This window comes from Pseudozyma flocculosa, assembly GCF_000417875.1.
Source record: "Pseudozyma flocculosa PF-1 unplaced genomic scaffold scaffold00011, whole genome shotgun sequence".
Classification (NCBI taxonomy): domain Eukaryota; kingdom Fungi; phylum Basidiomycota; class Ustilaginomycetes; order Ustilaginales; family Ustilaginaceae; genus Pseudozyma; species Pseudozyma flocculosa.
In genome coordinates this window covers 394713-412610 of record NW_006920879.1, presented here as the reverse complement: position 1 = coordinate 412610, position 17898 = coordinate 394713, and the positions used below count along the sequence as shown (strand labels likewise).

Below are 17898 nucleotides of genomic sequence, written 5' to 3'. Positions count from 1 at the left end.
GAGACGGGACAATTGACGGACGTTGGGGCGCGCGGCGAGGGGACAAGGACGCAGGCGCCGAGCGCGAGGCCGAGGCTGGGGATGATGGCGGAGGAGTGGGGGGCTGGCTCGAATCGGCCAGGACTGATGCAAAGATCGGGACGATGCGATGGGCCGGCTACACTGGTGTGGCGCTGTCGAGCTGCTGATGCTGAGTGATTAGAGGAACCTTTTGATAACGAGACGGGTTGTAAGGGCGAGGGGCGAAGGCTTGCGCGGCCATCAGGATCCCTAGATGGAGCGAGATACGGGACCGGCGCACGAGTATCGGGCCTGCGGCGGCCAGAACGGGTGTTTCTCCATCGCGGCACCCGGGAGGGGTCGGGGAAAACCCGAGGGCAGTGCGCCGTCATCGGGCGATGCCGGCCTCCATCTTGGGCGACGCGACGCTGGCAGGGGCGCTGGGCGCTGTCGAGGTAGCTGCGGTGGTGGCCGAGACCTTGCGGGACGACGCATCACCCGACTGCCTGGACCCGCCGTCGTGGCTGCTGCTGGCTTTGCTGCCGCCGTGAAGGTCCGAGGATCGGAGCTGCATCGCCTCGACGACCTCGCGACCGATGGCCGGTCCGGCGTTTTCGTGCGGGTCGATGCGGCCGGCCTCGAGCGCCTCAGTGTACTCCTCGACGCTCTTGACGAGCTGCACAAACCTCGGGTCCTTGATGAACCGCGGCACCGAGTCGGTGGCCATGAGCTGGAAGATGTGGTCCTGGATGCGGTCGTAGAGGCGCACCATCGTCTGCAGCTGGCTGGCGTGGAGCGGGATGCGGATCCGCTGCGACGCCACCGAGGCCTTCTTCTCCTCGAGGCTGGTCTCGGAGCGGTTGGCGGCAGAAGAGGCGAAGACGCTGCCGCCGGCCTCGCTCGGAGGCGTCGACGTCTGTGCAGCCGAACCCGCACCGGGCGTGAGGGCGCCGGTGAGGGCACCGGCCGCCTTGGCCTCGGCGAGGATCTTGTTCATGTACACCACGAGCTCAGCGCGGAGGTTGTGCTCGATGTTGAGCTCGCTCGGCGAGGCGGGTGCCAGGTAGGTGTTGAAGATGACAAAGGCCATGCTGACCAGGTCCTGCTGGTGGCGCTCCATCGCCGTGTATCCAGGCATGGGCGCGTCCTTGTCCTTCTCGCCTGCGGCCCCGCTCAGTGCGCCGGTCAGGGTGCGGCCGAGCTTGCGGCCCATGCCAGTCTTGTGCGAGGCGGCGCCGTTCTCGGCCGGCCCGGCCGGACCGCGGACGGCCATGGCGCTGCTGGTGGTGTGGAACCTGCGCTTGAAGTCCTGAACATCGAGCCAGAAGCTCAGATTCTCCTCGCAAAAGTTTTGTCTCAGGAACTCGCGGAAGAGGAGGCGGAGCGCGGGCTCCTCGAGGATGTTTTTGAGACGGTTCGTGTTGCTGTCCCTCGAGCTGTAGGCCGAGGTGTCGGCGATGCCCTGGCCAATGGCCGCCGCTGGGACCGTAGCGACGTGGTGACCGTTGGCTTCGCCCCGAGAGCGGTCGACTGTAGATGCTTTGCGGGAGAGCGTCCTGTCCTTTGGGTTCGACGGGTTCGGGCTGGAGGGGATGTCCGCAAGCTTGGACTTGGCCTCTGCCGCCTTGGCCGGGTGGACGCCCGCATCTCCGTCGCCACGCTCGGCCAGCCCGGACTCGAACGTGTCCGAGGACCGCCTTCGATGCGAGCCATTGGCCCTGAACGAGCCGTTGGCGTCGGTGCCTGCCGGCTGATCCCACCTGGCGACCAGTCGGCCGCGTTCGGTGACGCCGTAGATGGTCTTGTGATGGCAGCGGAAGTGACCCTCGGTGACGTTGCCACGACCGTCGTCGACTCGGACGATGACGTCGCGGTCGTCGTAGGGCTCCTGCTCCCTTCGCGACTTGTCGACGATCTGGGTGAGCAGGCCGACGCGGACAAAGTGCGCCGCGATCTCGGCAGCCTCGTCCTTGCCGCAGACAGTTGTGAAGTCGCACAGCCAGTCGATCGCCGCCAGCGCGTGGAAGGTGTGCCGGAAGGTCTTGAGCCCTTGTCCCTTGACCTTTTCCTGGATGTCGGCCACCTCGATGCCCATGGCGCGATCAAAGTTGCTGGATGTCTCCGGCGAAGGCCGCGCAAGAGCGGCGTCTTGGTTGTAGTTGGGGCTACGACCCGCGACTCTTCGGAAGATGACCTCGAGGACGGGGCCGTTGATGAGCAGCTCGTCGTCGCTGAGGCGCCTCTCGAGGTGGAGCAGCTTCATACAGATGGGCTGGGAGGAAAAGACCTTGAGCAGGTGCTCGCCATTGATGCCGTTCTTGGTGATGAAGCGTTCTAGGATGTGAAGGCCTTTGGGCGTCAGCACGTAGACGCCCTTGTCCTTGAAGACGCTGCTCGTCGTGTCTCCGGCGTTCTCGATCAGGCGGGCGTCCATGAAATGCTGGCAGATGCCCTTTGCCATCTCGCGGTTCATGCTGAACGTGGTGGTCGTGGTGGTCGTAACGATGCGGCTCGGCTCGTTCGGATCAGGCACCCGGTTCGACTGAGAGAATTTGAGCGCGGACAGATTCTCGGCGGCCTCGTCGGTGGTGAACGAGTTGTGGTAGGTCTTGAAGTACTGGCGGTGCGTCGTCAGGTTGAGCGAGACAATCAGCGTAGCAAAGAGGTCGTGGGTGTCCTGGTCGATGCACATGGCGGAAACAAGGTCGAGCAGCGGTGCGTCAGCATCAGGACGACGGGCGAAGGATGTCGAACCTCATTGCAGCGGCAGAGGCGGCGCTCGGAGGCAGGCACGACTGCAACTTCACGCCTGGCAGTCGGTCGTGGGCACTCACTTTCGCAAAGGGCCGGCCCCTTTTCGTCGTCTTCATCATCCTGCTGCTCGTGTGCTGCCGCGTGCGGGTGGCCAGGTCCCCCTGCAGGCTGCTCGAGCTCCCGTTTGCTGACATGGTGGGGTATTGCGCTGCAGCCGATTGAGATCTGCGCGAAGGCAAGATCACATGAGATGCACCGGGGAGTAGGATGACGGTCGGCGTCCGTCAGCCTCGGCGTGCTAGAGTGGTAGCAGATGCGGGGGAAAGGGGGGCGATGTGCGAAGATTGGGAGCTCGACTTACGTGCGGTCTTATATAGGAAGCAAGGCGGTAGTAGGCGATGCGCGAGCAACACCAGGCTGGCGGCCGAGATCAGATGCCCCTGAACCGACAGGGGTTGTGGCTGTACGATCCTCGTCTCTACAGCTACAGAGTCGATAAGCGCGACCGGCGAGCTTTCGCAGGGAGCGCGAGCGGATCAAAAGATGGACGAGTCCCGAGGTCGGCGAGCGACGACTTCTATGCTCTCGGCCCTAAGGCTTGCGATGGGCTTATTGGGCGAGAGGCAGAGCTGATAGCGTGGTGATCAAGCCGATTTCGTCGAAAGTGAGGGATCCTCGTACAGTGCTGGTAGAGTCGGGCTGCCCGGCAAGGCCGAACGCAGCGGGGCCAGCAGAAGGGTGCGTTGCGATGTCGGATCGGATCGGGTCGGGCCGTGGGGCGATGGTGATGTGGTGTCTCGGGGAGGAGCCGAAGCTTCGTAAGATGCGAACAGAGCGGGAGAGGAGCCGATGCAGGAGCGGAGGGAAGGGTATGAAGGATGATAAAGCACCGACGGAGGATGGGGATGAGGGAGATGGTGAGGTGGTGCTCGATGGCAACAGCGAGCGGAACGGGGGGGGATGAGGGGATCAAGCAAAGCTAGCTACCGGAACCTGGCAGGCTTTGAAACGAGGCAGGCGAGCAGGGACGGACAGCGAGCAGCCAGGCAGGGCCAGGCCGAGCGGCGGCTGTTGCACAAGCTCGCACGCGCTTTCGGTCGGGCTGCGGGCCACGCCCGCCTAGCGGCGAAAGCAGATCCAGGCCAGCCTACGACCCCGGTCTAGAGGCTGGCTTAGAGCCTAGCCTGGCCAGGCCAGGCCAGGCCAGGCCAGCCTGGGCCGCAGGGGTGGCGCGCGGGCAAACGCAGCGCAGCGCAGTGCAGCCAGCCTCTCTGGATTTGATTTTTTTCCTCCCGGCTACGGTTGCACGCCGTCTGCCTGCTGCTCCCGCCCGCCCAGACCACAGGCTGGCCTGCGTTTCCGCTCCCTGCTTGCTCCTCGTGTTGTCGGCCCCCCTGCCGCCTGAAAAGTTCGGTTGGGCCGCGCCAAACCCGCCGCCTCTCCAACCACATCTCCACGCAACCTCGGAGGGCTTTCAGAGCCACCGTCGGTGTCTTCCGGCAGCTGAGCATCCCAACCTGACGGCACCGTCCCACGCCAAAAATCCTGCCTGACCTCAATCCGAGAGGGTGGCGGCGAGCCAGGGGCGCGAGAGCCGGCTTTCCCGACACCGGATCCACCTCGCCGCCCTCGGAGCGGTCGTCGCCAAGAAGGTCCCATGGCAGAGTTCTTCTCACACACACACACACACACATCACCACAATCGCCGCTCTTGTTGCCTCGAGATGCGCTGCAACCATGGCATGAGCAGCCAGGCAGCAGCGCATCGCATGTATGTAGGTGTGGACACGCAGAGGCAGGGGGCGGTCAAGGCCCGCTGCAGCGATGCATCTCCATAGAGACAAGAGCCACCACCGTACCAGGCACCACCAGCAGCTCAGCCGGCTTGGCCCCGCCGCCAACGGCCTTTGCCGTTTTGTGGCTGAACCTTGCTCGCAGTCTGATCCGTGCAACTCGGCCTCATGCTGGTCACACGCGCTACCCATCCATACCTTACGCTGCGAGGGCAGTACCTAGTACATGTCGAGTGCGTGCTCGTCGTCGTTGGTGAGGGCAGAACTAGACTGCTAACTAACTTAAGTCGAAAGAGGTCACGGATCCAGCGTATTGCCGGCGCTCGCCGACGACGACGGCGTCTCGGATGCGAAGAAGGGGGCCGGGCAGCCACAACCGAGGTCAATCAATCTACGTACCCTGACCTGCGGGCCTGGCCTTGCCTGGTGGTGCCCACCCGCCGCCTTGGGTCAGAGCGACAGGCAGGCGGCAGACAGGCAGGCAGCCAGCCAGGCTAGGACAGCTAAGACGTTGCCTGCCCCCCCCCCCCCCGCTCGCCGGAGACCGAAGCACCATCAGGTAACCCAACCTTGAATGCGTGGCACCCCAACCCAAACTCCGCACCTTTGCCGCCGCCAGGACAGGCGCCAGGCCAGCTGTATCCATCCACGCACCCGGCACCGCCTGTTCCGCCGGGAAGCACAGAAACCTAGCTTATGTACCGAATCCGAAGAGACCTTCGAGAGAGGGACAGAGGCAAGGGTAACGTTGGAAGTGACACCGCATCTAGCTCGAGAGATGGTACGGTTTCGCTGGTGGGGCGGCCGGAGGTGCGCGATCGGCCCACCGCACGTGGCAGCAGAGCGGCCGTCTCTACCTGATGGCTCCTTCCGACGAACGTCGATGCGCACCCGCCACCTCACCCCAGCTCGGCAGCCTTTTGTCCGTGTATAGGCGACCACTCTTTGGCGCGATCTGTGTGCGCGATTCGCCGGCGGTCCGAGCGGGAGCAGCCGCGAGCAGTACGACGCCGCCGTCGTCGGTCGGAAAACGAGCGCTGCGACTGGGAGATCTCCAGCCGCGCCACATCAGACTGGAGAATGGCAGCTGCTGTTGCGCGTGTACCTGTATTGTATGCAGAGACGAGGCAACAAAGGAGAGGTATGGTGGTTTCTGCAGGGTCCCATGCTTGCTGTGATGTAGAGGAATAAGGAGCGACAAAGGGGAACCGGTCGAGAGAGAGAGAGAGAGAGAAAAGGGAGAGACAGAGGGGAAGAGAGAGAAAGGACAGGAAACTGCCGCGAGGAAAGGGTGCGGGCGTCGGCTTTGTCGCGACGTCTACTTTTTCAGGTGTCGCCACAGGGAGCTTTGCTGGAACTGCCAGCCTTCTTCAGGCACGCTGAAGACATGGTCCAGCAGTCGTGCAGCCGTCGGACGCTTGGCCGGGTCAATCTCGAAGCAGTTCTTGAGGAAGTGTGCGGCCTTCTTGGACAGGGTGACGTCGGCGGGAATCGGCGGGGCGCGACGCTCGGCACCGATCTGCAGCGTCAAGAGGCATCAAAGGGAAGAGAGGGGCAAGGAGATGACGCCAAAGGGGGGAGGAGCAAAGAGGGAGTCAGCCTGCGCTCGCCGTCGTTTCCGGCCGCTCCGATCTGATGGGGAGGACTTGGCTGCACGCACCTTGAACATGGCCTGGACAGCTTCGTCGTCCGACCACGGCCTCCGACCGGCAAACATTTCGAGCACCACGCAGCCCAGACTCCAGATGTCAACCTTGGCCGAGTAGCCCTTCTTGGAGAGGCTGACGACCTCGGGCGCCATCCAAAAGATGCTGCCCTGCAGCGACATGTCCTCGACGTTGCCATAGATGTCGTCGCTGCGGCGGACGGTGCCAAAGTCGGAAATCTTGCAGATGCCCTCAAAGTCGACCAGGATGTTGTCGGCCTTGAGGTCGCGGTGGAGGATGCCCTTGCTGTGCAGGTAGGCCAGGCCCTCGAGGATCTGGTGGAGGAACGACTTGATCGTCGCCTCCTCGAACTTGCCGTGCTTGCGGAGGCAGCTGCCGACCGAGCCACCCGGCACGTACTCGAGGAAGATGCTCAGGAACGACGCAGTCTCCTCGAATCCGAGATAGGCGACAATGTGCGGGTGGTCGAGGTCTTTGAGCGTCTCGATCTCAGACTTGAGGGCCGCGACGACCCCCTTCTGACGGCTATCTTCGCGGTCACTCGCCGTCCTCGGGAGCTCCACCTGCTTGACGGCGATCATCTCGCCGGTCGTCGCGTTGAGCGCCAGGTAGACGCGGCCGTAGGTGCCCTTGCCGATCAAGTCACCCTTGACCCACTTGAACACGGGACGTCGACCACTCTCGCCAGAGGGCGACTCGGCCGGGGTGGCCGACGCCGGGGTGCCGACTTCCTGACCGGGTGTCATCTCGATCACCTTGGTGCCCCAGAGGCGGGTGCTGCGACGCCTCGCCAGGGCCGCGTTGCCGGCGCCTGGAGACAACGACACGCGCTTCTCGGCGCGGTCGAGGAACCGCTTGCGGTCCTGCGCCACGATCCTGATTGATTTTTTGTGCCGACTCAGCGATCCTGCGAGTTGGCCTCCCGCTGCGGCACCGGAAGGCGGCTGCAGCTGGGCCGGATTCGGGCTCACGTCCGGATTGGGGCTGCCGGCACCGACCGGACTCTCGGGCACGCCCGTCGTCTCGAGCAGCGGCTTGTCCAGGTCGTGCTTGGGAAAGAAGTCGTCGAGGTTCTCGTAGAGCTGTTCGGGCGGAGGTCGGAAAGCCCAGTCGTTGTCGCGCTTGGCAAACGAGTAGCTACGTTGGACGCCTCCACCGCTGTTGCCCTTGCTGTTCGAGGAAAGCTTGCTGGACGTCGGCCGCGGGGAAACATGCGGCGACGCTCGGCGCGATGAGCTCGCGAGATGCGGGCTGCCTGCGGTGGGCGCCTCGATCTGGAGACGGAGCTCCGGTCTGCGAGGGCTAGAAGCAGCAGGCGATGCCGCGGCGACTTCGGCTGGCGTCGAGCTTCCGGCTGCGGAGAGGAGTCCTCGCCCGGGCTGCAGAGTCTGCTCGCCAACTTCTTCGCCGCTTGACTGTGCGCCGCCGAAGTGCAGAGGCAGGCGCGGAGCGCTCGGGTCAGAGTCCAGCGGCTGCGCCCACGTCCCCGCCTCGCTCTCGTCGTCGTCGAACGACGCAAAGGAGGCAAAGGTGCCGGCATCGCCGGGGTCCATTGCCGCTTCGATGCTCGGGATGCTGCCATCAGCCTTGGTATTTGCTTGCGCGGCCTGGGCATCGTCTGCCGTGACCGTGGCGCTCGAACCGGCCGATGGAGCCTCGCCGATATCCGCATGGCGTGACTGGTCGGCCCGCAATGTGCCGCTATCGCTGTTGCTGGCCAGCGTGTCCGAGGGCTCGCCCAGTGCGCGGGCGCCGAGAGAGCTCCACAGGTTCGCTACATTGCTCGCCTTGAGCGTGCCCTCGCCATCGACAGGCTTGGGCGTCCCCTCACCATCCCGCTGGCCTTCTGCACCGCTGGCAGCGTCCTCGGCGGGACCACGGCCGTTCCCCGATCCTGTCGACTTAGCCACCTGCCCCGCTTGCGAAGGCTGCGGGGGCCTTGGTAGGGGTCGGACGTGCATCAGGTCCTCGTCTTCGAGGTCCCCTTCTTGGGCACCGCGGCTGTCATCCTCGACAGCACCGTCTTTGTGCAGGTCGATATTGGTCGTGCTGCTCTGCGAGTTCCGCGCCGATGTCGGGGCGCTGAAGGAATCCTCAATCGAGCGACGCCCGGGCCGGTCATCTTCGCCGAAAGCCATCCTGTGCGAGTTGCTTGAGGCGAAAGACGAGCCAGACGACCGCTCAGACGCATTCGCACGAATCACGTTGCCCTCGCGAGGGACCGCACTTGGGTAGCCACCGTTCTCGGGGTGCTGGACAGCGCGGGTTGGAAGCCTGTGCTGCGAGACGTGGCTCGACGGGCCATTAGATGGCTGAATCGACCCTTGCTGCTGCTGATGGTGATGTTTCTGCTGCTGCTGCTGCTGTTGCGGCTGAGGGTGCTGGTGCTGGTGCTGGTGCTGATGCTGGTGTTGGTGTTGGTGCTGGTGCTGGAGCTGATGCTGGTGCTGGTGCTGATGCTGGAGATGGTGCTGATGCTGTTGGTACGCAGGCGGGTTCGGCCTCCAGTCGACCGCCGGTGGAAGCACGGCCTGCTGCTCACGTCGGGGAGACATCGTGGCGGCGGGCGGACGCCTGAGCTGCGAATGGGCAGGCATGTCGGCAGCCGTGGCTGGCCTGCGCATTTCGCGCGGGCCGTGAGAAGGCTGTGGCGCGGTATGGCCGGCATGGTGGGGACGATGCTGCATGGTTTCCTGGACAGTCATGCCGGGCTCGAGGCGTCCAGCCGTCATTTGGAACTCGGAGACCTGCCTGGAGCTCGAAGCCGGAAAGTAGAGGCTTGTGAAGGGATCCTCGCGGCTGCGGTAAGGTGGCGAGGTCGCCATGACGGGGCGTTGATGCGGCGAGAACGAGGCGTCGTGGAAGGTGTGCGGACGAGGCGAATAGGATCCCTGTCCCATGCCAAGCATGCGCGGATCCTGATGACCGTACGGCTGGAACGGACGGCGCGCGCCGAATTCGCCGGGATGCGGCGGATGCATCTGTTGCCCGCGATGCGGCTCGTACGCAAGCTGGGGGCCGCCCGCGAAGTGCTGTTGCATCGGCTGCTGCGCGGGGTAGCCGAACCCTGGGGCGGGCGCACTCGTGTTGAGCTGGGCAGGACCCATCCGACTGAACTGGGCCGGGTAGTTGGGCGGCTGCTGGGGTACGCGATGGCCGCCGAAGCGCGCGTCATCCAGGACTACGGGTCGATTGCCGTGCCTTGAGTCCTGCGCCATCGGCACACCGTCGCGACCGGACATGGCCGGTGATCGCATCGGCGCCGGGGCCGAGGGGATCCTCATGGCGGCCCCAGACACGCTGCTCGCGGCATTGGGCTGACTTGCAGATATAGCAAGCGCAGCCTGGGCACTGCGATTGCGTTGCAAGGCTCGAGGGTCCGGCGCCATGCCCGGCGAGTTCAGTCTCAAGCCGAGGTGCGCATCGGAGCTCAGCTGCCGCTGCACCTGCGTCGGCTCCTTCTGCGATGGTGTCGCCGTCGACGGCCGCACGATGGCTGGGTTCGGATAGCGGCCGTCGCGCTCAAACGAGCCGATCATAGCCATGTCCACCCTCGGCGGCATCGGTGGAGGTGGTGGCGCCGGGCGCTTCCGTAGGTCATCCATGCTCTTGGCGCTGTGGATGGTCAGCTGGGAGGCGGCCTTGGCCGTCGCCTGCCCCTCTTCTCCCTCGGAACGGAGGCGAGCATGGCCGTTTTGACCATGCTCAGAAGGCATCTGACCATGCGAGCTCGGAGCCGGTCGTGCAGCAGCTTGCAGGGAACGAGGCAGGGGCGCTCCTCCCCTATCGCCGGCTCGGTATGCCGCCTCGGCAGCGTGCGAAGGCGAACGTTGCTGCGTCTGGGGCGAGCTCTGGTACTGCGGTTGGATGTGAGCGGCAAATCCCGCTTCCGGTGGCCTAAAGTTGGAAGCCGCAGAGGGCCAATCGCGGTCGCCGTCACGGAGAGCCGACCCAAACGGCGTCGAAGTCTGCTGCGGTGCGTTCCGAGCATGTGGCGAAGGCAGGGGTGGGCTGAACGATCGCTGCGCAGCGTCGACTTCGGATGCCTCTGCCCGCCTCGAGTGAGGCGGCTCGCCTCCTCGGTTGCGCTCGGAGCCGTCGGTCGAGGAGGCTGTCGAACGACGATCATAGCCCCCTAGCGATCCCCTAGCACCCTGCACCGGGGAGCGCAACTCGTCTCCAGTGGCGGGTGCGTCGGGAAGGGCCCGCCGAGACTGCGCCTTGGACCTTTGCAGACCGCTGCCCGTACGCCGATGTGCAGGCTCGGTGGCACCGTCGCCGCCGCCGCCGTCGTCGTGTGTCATGATCTCGGAGTACACGAGAGCGTCGCTGATCGACGATTTTGACGACTGGCTCTCAGCCCGGCGATGATCAGCCGCAGAATCTGGTAATGGCCCCACGAGGTCCTTGAGCGCCCTCCGAGGCGAGGATGTCGTCAGAGGCGGCAGCGCCCGACTAGCAGGCTTGGTGGGCGGGCCGGCCTGGTGGACGAGAAACTTGAGCGTGCCACGATCGTCGCCCATTTGCAGGCAAAGGGCGAGGAGAGCATCGTCGTTGACCACGGGCCCTGTCGCACTCGCCTGACCGATCTCGGTACGGAAGAGCTGGAAGTTTGAAAAGTCCTCATCGAAGAGATCTGCTCAAGCAATCGATCGATATCGGGCCGCGCGGGTCGGCCGGTGTCGTCAGCGCAGTGCATGACAGCTGGCGCATCGCCGGCAGAAACAAAATAGTGGCGACGATGGACTCACGAAGCTTGGCAAACATCCGTTCCTTGATCGCATCGGCTGAATCGACGCCAGAGACGTCGACCACCGAGAAGCGCTCGTTGTCCTCGGTGACCTGGATGAGGACGCTGCAGAGAGACGAGGGAAACCAGAGAGTGGAGCGCATGGCGCGAACAAGGGAGCTGTCAGCTAACTTTACTTTGTTCAGTCGGTGCACGGCATGGCAAGGTTGAACACTGAGGACGGCTTACCGGTCGAGGAGGCTATGACGCCGGATATGAGACGGACCGGGCAGAAGGCCATCGTCGAACGAATTCGAACCGGCCGACAGCTGCCGCATGATGCCACCGCGGGAAGCCGGACTGTCGGTGCCGACGTGGTCGACGTACTCTGTCGGCTCGCGGGAAGGCGAAGCCGGGCTGGAATGGGCGCTGCGGGCAGCCGTGTTCGCCGTCTGCACCCCCAAGCTTCCCCCTGGTGCGTCCACGCCATGGCTGGCTGCTGCGTTCAAAGCAGCGACGCTAGGCGCTGGCGATCGGGATTCGATATCGCGGCGCGCGAACGTTGCGGAGGTTGGCGAGGTCGCCGAAGCTATGCCTGCTCCCACCAGAGACTCCTCCAACCAGGCAGGTAGGCGCTGCTCTGCGCTCGACGAGGCCGAACCGCGCCGGTCGATCTCGACCGGCGAGGGACCTTGGAAGGGCGAGGTTTGCGATCCCGAAAGGCTCGATCCCGTGGAAGGGGGCCGCTCCTCGCTAGCCTCGGCGGCGGCGCTGGAGGCGCCAAGCGATCCGTTGCCCCGCTTATGCGACCCTGGCCCGGATTCGGAGGTCGAGTTGCGGACGTGATGCACCTTGCGTCCGAACCGCTCCCAGACGATGCCGACCTGCTCAAAGACGCTGCTTGGGCGCCTCGCCCTGGGCTCCACCTCGAGGCCGCTGCTGGTGCCAAGGGACGATCGCTCCCGCTCCCGGTCGGCCTTGTCGCGCTTCCGCTCGGAAGCGCCGTCCTCGCGCAGCTGTGAGCCGACCTTGGGCGAAGACGGCCGGAGCGAGGCGAAGAACCCGATCTGCGAAGATGGCCCTCTTGACCGGATCGAGCCTCCGGGAGAGACGGGAGCCTGCGAATGGCCCATAAAGCTTCCATCCCCGGGGGAGTGGGCCAAGAGCGGAGGCGAGGGCAGCGCTGTGACTGCGGGTGCGCCGTGGCCTGCGTGGCCGACCACCGACTGCGCGGACATCAGACTCTGGAGGTCCTGCTGTGAACCGCCGGGCCGCATCGGGCTCGTGGGCGCGACGATGGTGCTCTCGGCAGGAGCGCCCGTGAACGTAATGGTCGGCTGTCGGCCCGATGCTGGGGACGACGACGACGCAGAGGAGAACGAGGCGGCGACGCTGGCAAAGTAGGACGGCGAAGGCGGCTGGTCCGGAGCCGCAGACGATCCAGACAAAGGACGCGCAAACGTAGTGGCGATGCCAAGAGGGCTGCGGGTGGGCGAGAGTGCCGCCTGGCCGGTGGTGCGGGCGCCACCTATGGACGGCGACGAGGGGCTGGCTGGCTGCTGGTTCGAAGCCAGCGCAGCAGGCGGCGATGCTGGATGAAAGGCGCTCCCCATGTTGATCGGGTCGAAGTAGGATGCGAGCCCGGCATCACCAGAGGCAGCACCATTGGTATAGATGTCGGTGCTGGAATGGGGCTGCCGGCGGCGCTCCTCTGCGAGCATCGAGGAGGTGTCCGGCGGACCGGTGGCGGCGACCAGCTCGAACGGCATCCTAGAGGCAGTTCAGAGCAGGGGCCGAGGCAGGCAGAAGGGCGGACGAAAAGGCCTTTCGTCGAGGGCGGCCGCCGCCGCGAGGCTGGTCGTAGGGTTGCCCCTCTGCCCTGCGGTGCGGAGTGAGGTTGATTGAGGACGAAGACGGACGAGAGTTGCCAACTGAGGCAGCAATCTCATGCGAACACGCAGATGAGCATCAGGGGAACGATGGAGCAGGACGGACACGGCCTTGAGTGGCTTGGTTGCAACGGGTCGAGCTGCCCAGCCTGTGGTGCCGCAGATTAAGACGGGGCCCCTATGCGTGGTGCTCCCGGGACGGTGGCAGCCGATGGGCGAAGGTCGAGGCTACGCAGTGCCCAAGTCGAGCAGCTATCGGTCTTGTGCGAGCACCTTCTGCTCAGCCGGAGAGGGCCGGGCTTGCGCGGTGGGCCTGGGCGATGTAGGCCAAGTGGCGACTGGCTCGCAACAGTCGAGCGAGGAGACGTCGCGTATGCGAAGGAGCGAAGAAACGAGTGGTGGTAGCGATCCGTTGCGGAGGCGCCGGCAAGCTTGCGAGCAGGCGGAGAGATGTGGCGTGCGGTGCTGCAAAGGGCGGCGAGTGCGATGCTCAGATGCCCGCAGACGATGCAGGATGCGGCTTGAGGGAAGATGGCGGCCGAATGTGGACCGTGGCGGGGGCGGCGGCGGCGGCGGCGACCAATGTGCGACGGCTGTGGGGAGGTGGGCAAGCAAACGTTCCAGGACGATGGCCGGTCGACTGACGGTCCTTTGGGTAGCGGGGCGGCTCAGACCTCGACAGAAGGCTGCCTGTTGGTTGAAGGACGAGGCTGAGCTCGAGAGGCGGCGGAGAGGTGCGGGGCTCAGAGAGAGATGGTGGTTGAGGGGAGCAGCGAGGTGCGTGGTGGGTGGGGTGAGCCGGAGCAGGCAAAGTGCAGTCGTGAGAGTGTAGTTGGGTGTCACACACGCACGCAGCCATGGCCTGGCCAGCCGGGTGCAGCTGTGCTTGGCCAACAGAGACCTCAGGGCGAGCGACGCGCTTGCCTGCCCACCCAGCGCAGCCCGCCCCTCTTTTTCGACGCTCGACGGCCGCCCGCCCGTCGCAGAAAGTGCAGGCTGCAGAAGCAAGCAAGGTAGGCTGGCCTCCGTTACAGGTTCTGTATCTAGAAGAGAGAGAACGGAGAGCGGCGACAAGCCCGGCGCCCGCACCCGCAGAGGCTTCTCGCAAGGCCAGGCCGGCACGCATCTCGAGAGCGTGGCGACGACCCCGCACCTTGGAAAACTATCTGCTGCGCTCGCCCTCCCGCACAGCAGTTCTGCCTGCCCCTTGTCGCTCTCGCTCTTCCGACTTGGGGGCTCGTGGCTCTTGCTCGAAGACTGGTCCCAGAGCGGCCAGGGAGACCTTGGAGCTGATGAGGCATACGCCATCCCGCACCCTCGACGGGCGCCGACCTCGCCGCCTCTTTGACGACCAAAGTTGCGAGCGGCTGGGAGCGGGAGCGACGGCCTGACCAGCACGCTACGCTCCGTCCCGCTCGACGTATCGAGGTACAGTACAGTTTGCCAGCCTGCCTTGCCGATCCTTGCGCTCGGAGCGAAGCAAATCCACGTACGGGACGCGTCCGAGGGAGAGAATCCTTTTTTCTTCTCTCTCCTTGCCTCTCGCTCGCGCTCTCTCTCTCTGTCTGTCTCTCTTCCCCTCTGTCTCTCTCTCTCTCTGTGTGTGTGTCTGTCTCCGAGCTCGTGGCAAGCCACGGCAGGCGGACGGAGACGTGCGTGGATCGGCCTGCCCGCCCGCCATGGTCGGAGCAGCCGCGAGCAGTCGAGGAGAGGGTCACGATCAGAATCGGGCATCTGCCCGAAGCGCCGGCCAGGTCTGGCCAAGGCCTGCCTGCCTCACCCCTCGTCGAGCCGGCGTGGCCGTGGCTGGGAAAAGGATCTCGGCAGCCGGCCGACGAGCTAGGTGGGCGCATGGCCGGCTTGGCAGGCGTGGCCGCCGATCGTCGAGCGCGCAAGGGCCACACGCTTCCTGCCTTTGCCTCCACTTTGGCCTGGCTGGCTGGCCCTTTGGCAGAGGTCGGTTTCTCGTTTCTTCGCAAGAGCGACCGGGGCTGACTCCGTCTCATCTCTCTCCATCTCTGTCTCTCCATATCCATCTCTCCGTCTCTCTCGCTTCTTTCTCGCCTTCTTACATCAATCGATCCCGTCGTCGCCAGCCAAGCAACGCATCAACATCCCGGTCACTGCCCTCAGCTCAGCCTAGCCAAGTCTCCGCTTGCACCAGTGATCCGCCGCCCCACTGCGATCCTCTCCCAACCTCTACTGGCCTGCCTTCGTCTCGCTGTCGCATGCCGTCGCCCTTGGCCCGCCTATCCACCGTTTCGCATCACCTCCGATCCACCGCTGCTCTCCGCAACATGTCGTCTGCAGCCGCGTACCACCTCGAGCGCCAGGTGGCCATCTCGGCCGTCACCCGGGCTTGCTCCCTCACCGACAAGGTCTTCCGCAACCTCGTCACCGCCGACACCGTCACCAAAAAGGACAAGTCGCCCGTCACCGTCGGCGACTACTCCGCCCAGGCCGTCGTCAACACCGTCATCGCATCGCACTTTTCCGCGGATGCCATCGTCGGCGAGGAGGACTCCAAGGACCTCCGTAACCCCGAGGCCAAGAACCTGCGCGACCAGATTGTCAAGCTCGCCAACGAGGCCCTCGCAAGCCCTGCCCAGGAGTGCCCCGCCGTCGCCGACGCAGCCTCCAAGTCCTCCGAGGCCGCCTCGCAGGCATGGGGCACTCAGGACCTCTCGGAAGAGGCACTCCTGGCCGCCATTGACCGTGGCAACGCCGAGGGAGGAAGGTCCGGTCGCTGCTGGGCACTCGACCCCATCGACGGCACAAAGGGCTTCCTCCGCGGCGGTCAGTACGCCGTCTGCCTCGCCTTCATGGTCGACGGCGAGGTTCAGGTCGGCGTCATTGGCTGCCCCAATCTGCCCCACGACGCTTCTTCGGCCAAGCCCAAGGAGGGCGAGTTTGGCGCCGGGGCAAAGCGCAACGACCTCGGCACCCTCTTTGTGGCCGTCAAGGGCCAGGGCGCTTTCCAGGTGGGTTTTGGCCGCCCGCTTCCTCGGATATCCTCCAGCGACTTGTCGCCTTCTGTGGCCCTCTTGCTGACCTCGTCGCCAAGCGCACGACATCCGCCTCGACCCTCCCTCCTCCCTTCGCCGGACGACAGCGCCCCATTCAGGCCGAGTCGGACAGCGAGACTGCGATCACGATGAACAAGATTTCGAGCCTCTCGTCTGCCTCGTTCTGCGAGTCGGTCGAGGCCGGTCACTCGTCGCATGGTACCAACGCACGCATCGCCGAGTTGCTCGGAATTACGGCCGAACCCGTCCGCATGGACAGTCAGGCCAAGTATGTCAGCATCGCAAGGGGCGACGGCGACGTCTACCTTCGCCTGCCCGTCGGCGATGGAAGCTACCAGGAGAAGATCTGGGTGAGTCGAGAGCCGGTGGCAAGGCGCGAGTGTCGGTCTCGCATGGGAAATGGCTGACCGCGGCGATCCTCCCTCTTACGGCTCCCGTAGGACCATGCGGCCGGCTCCCTCATCGTCGAAGAGGCCGGCGGCCGGGTCAGCGACATTCGCGGGCGCTCGCTCGACTTTGGCGTCGGACGCACGCTCAAGGACAACAAGGGCGTGGTGGCGGCCCACCGGGACGTGCACGACCAGGTCATCAGGGCGGTCGGGCAGGCGCTCGAGGAGGAGGGACGAGGTAACCTCTAGGCCCGCACCTCGCCGATCCGCGGTGCACTTCTGCTGTCTCTTTTGTCTCCGTCCATCGCCCGAGGGCGATTGTGTATCATAGTCTGCTCGTCGCTAGCCTTTGTCGGTGTTGCATCGGAAACATAGATGCCTGGTCGCGACCAGCCTTGTGCAGTTGCAGAGCGGGGCGGAAAGCCAGACCGCGCCGCTCTTGGTTCGACGTGCAACCCTTGCCGCCCACGTCAGCCCTGGGCCATCTCTCGTTGTTGTTGTTCGTCTGCCACGGCGCAGTGGACCAGCGCGAGCGGCCGGACCAGTCTGTGCACGACAATCCTGCAAACGTCCCGAGACCAGCGAGATCGGGGCAGTCTAGGGCGCGGTGCTCTGTGGGTGTGCAAGTGCCACCGTAGATCACCAAGCATCGCCCTTGCATAGCATGCGCACTTCTGTATGCTGTACGGATTGCATGTCGTCTGCCCGCTGGTGCATTAAGATTGTTGCTCGGTCTGGTCAGCTCGAGGGAGGCCGTCTGTACGGATGCAAGCGGGCAGGAAGCCTTCGACAGCCAGGGAGGCAGGTCGGACGAACGGCACATCCAGCATCTGCCGGGGCAAAACCTCCCATCAATTCGGTACGAAATGCAGCTTCCCTGACAGCTCCCTCGGGTCCGAACGTGCACGCCCGCCTCGTCGGGTCGTCTGGCTCTCTGGCTCGCAGAAAGTGGCCCGCCGCGCGTGGCACCCAACCCTGCGCCCCCTCGTCCTCGTCATCTGCCGTGCTGCGGGAGCATTTGGCACACCCGGTGGCGCGGGCTGTGCGCATGACGTGCAGGCGAACGCTGTTTGCTACATACGTATGTACGCACACCCTGGCACCGGGACCATGTTGGACCCGCGTGCGTGCATACCGCCCTTTTCCCCGCTGCGGCACCCGCCTCCACGTACTCCCATCCGAACGCACATGTATGTGTGTCGATGCCGTCGCCGTCGGCCTCGCGCTGGTCATCTTACACCCTCAGTCTACCCCATTCGCCCCTCTAGCCTTTGTGAAACTCTTCCTTCTCCACCCGGCCGAGCGGCTCAAGCTGAAGAGGCGATCCAGTCCAGACTGACCGCCGTACTGTCACAGTGATCGAAGTGCATCCGATAAGATCACAGCCAAGGTCACGCTGGGCCGAAAATGGGCCGTCGGATCGGCGCCGACCGGTTCTCCTGAACCACTTTGCGAGGAGAGCCAGGCAAGTCCAGTCCCGCGGGGCCGCGCGCTCCTGGCGCAGGCTCGGAACGCATTGAACCGCTCGCGCCGTCGGCGCAAGACTTCGCCTCGCCGAGCGGCCCGCTCCCTGGCGTTGGAGCCGCAGAGGAAAGAGAGCTCCTCCTCGGCCCTCCCCCTGTCTGGCAAAAACCATGCGAGTTCGGCCGTC

The 17898-nt window shown here is 65.0% G+C and overlaps 3 protein-coding genes across 3 annotated transcripts; 1 reads left to right on the top strand and 2 right to left on the bottom strand.

The window, feature by feature from the left end:
- Positions 1 to 388: 388 nt before the first annotated feature.
- PFL1_03615 (uncharacterized protein) lies at positions 389 to 2948 on the bottom strand (the record flags this gene model as incomplete). The annotated part of the gene is made up of 2 exons (XM_007881134.1): positions 389 to 2677; positions 2835 to 2948. The coding sequence occupies 2 exons, from the start codon at positions 2946 to 2948 to the stop codon at positions 389 to 391; spliced, it is 2403 nt and encodes an 800-aa protein (XP_007879325.1).
- A 2917-nt stretch (positions 2949 to 5865) lies between these two features.
- On the bottom strand, positions 5866 to 12712 carry PFL1_03614 (uncharacterized protein; the record flags this gene model as incomplete). Its single annotated transcript, XM_007881133.1, has 4 exons — positions 5866 to 6066; positions 6208 to 10850; positions 10966 to 11069; positions 11193 to 12712. The coding sequence occupies 4 exons, from the start codon at positions 12710 to 12712 to the stop codon at positions 5866 to 5868; spliced, it is 6468 nt and encodes a 2155-aa protein (XP_007879324.1).
- A 2417-nt stretch (positions 12713 to 15129) lies between these two features.
- PFL1_03613 (uncharacterized protein) lies at positions 15130 to 16496 on the top strand (the record flags this gene model as incomplete). The annotated part of the gene is made up of 3 exons (XM_007881132.1): positions 15130 to 15813; positions 15945 to 16208; positions 16299 to 16496. 3 exons carry the CDS (start codon positions 15130 to 15132, stop codon positions 16494 to 16496), a joined length of 1146 nt encoding a protein of 381 aa, XP_007879323.1.
- Between the last annotated feature and the right edge of the window lie 1402 nt (positions 16497 to 17898).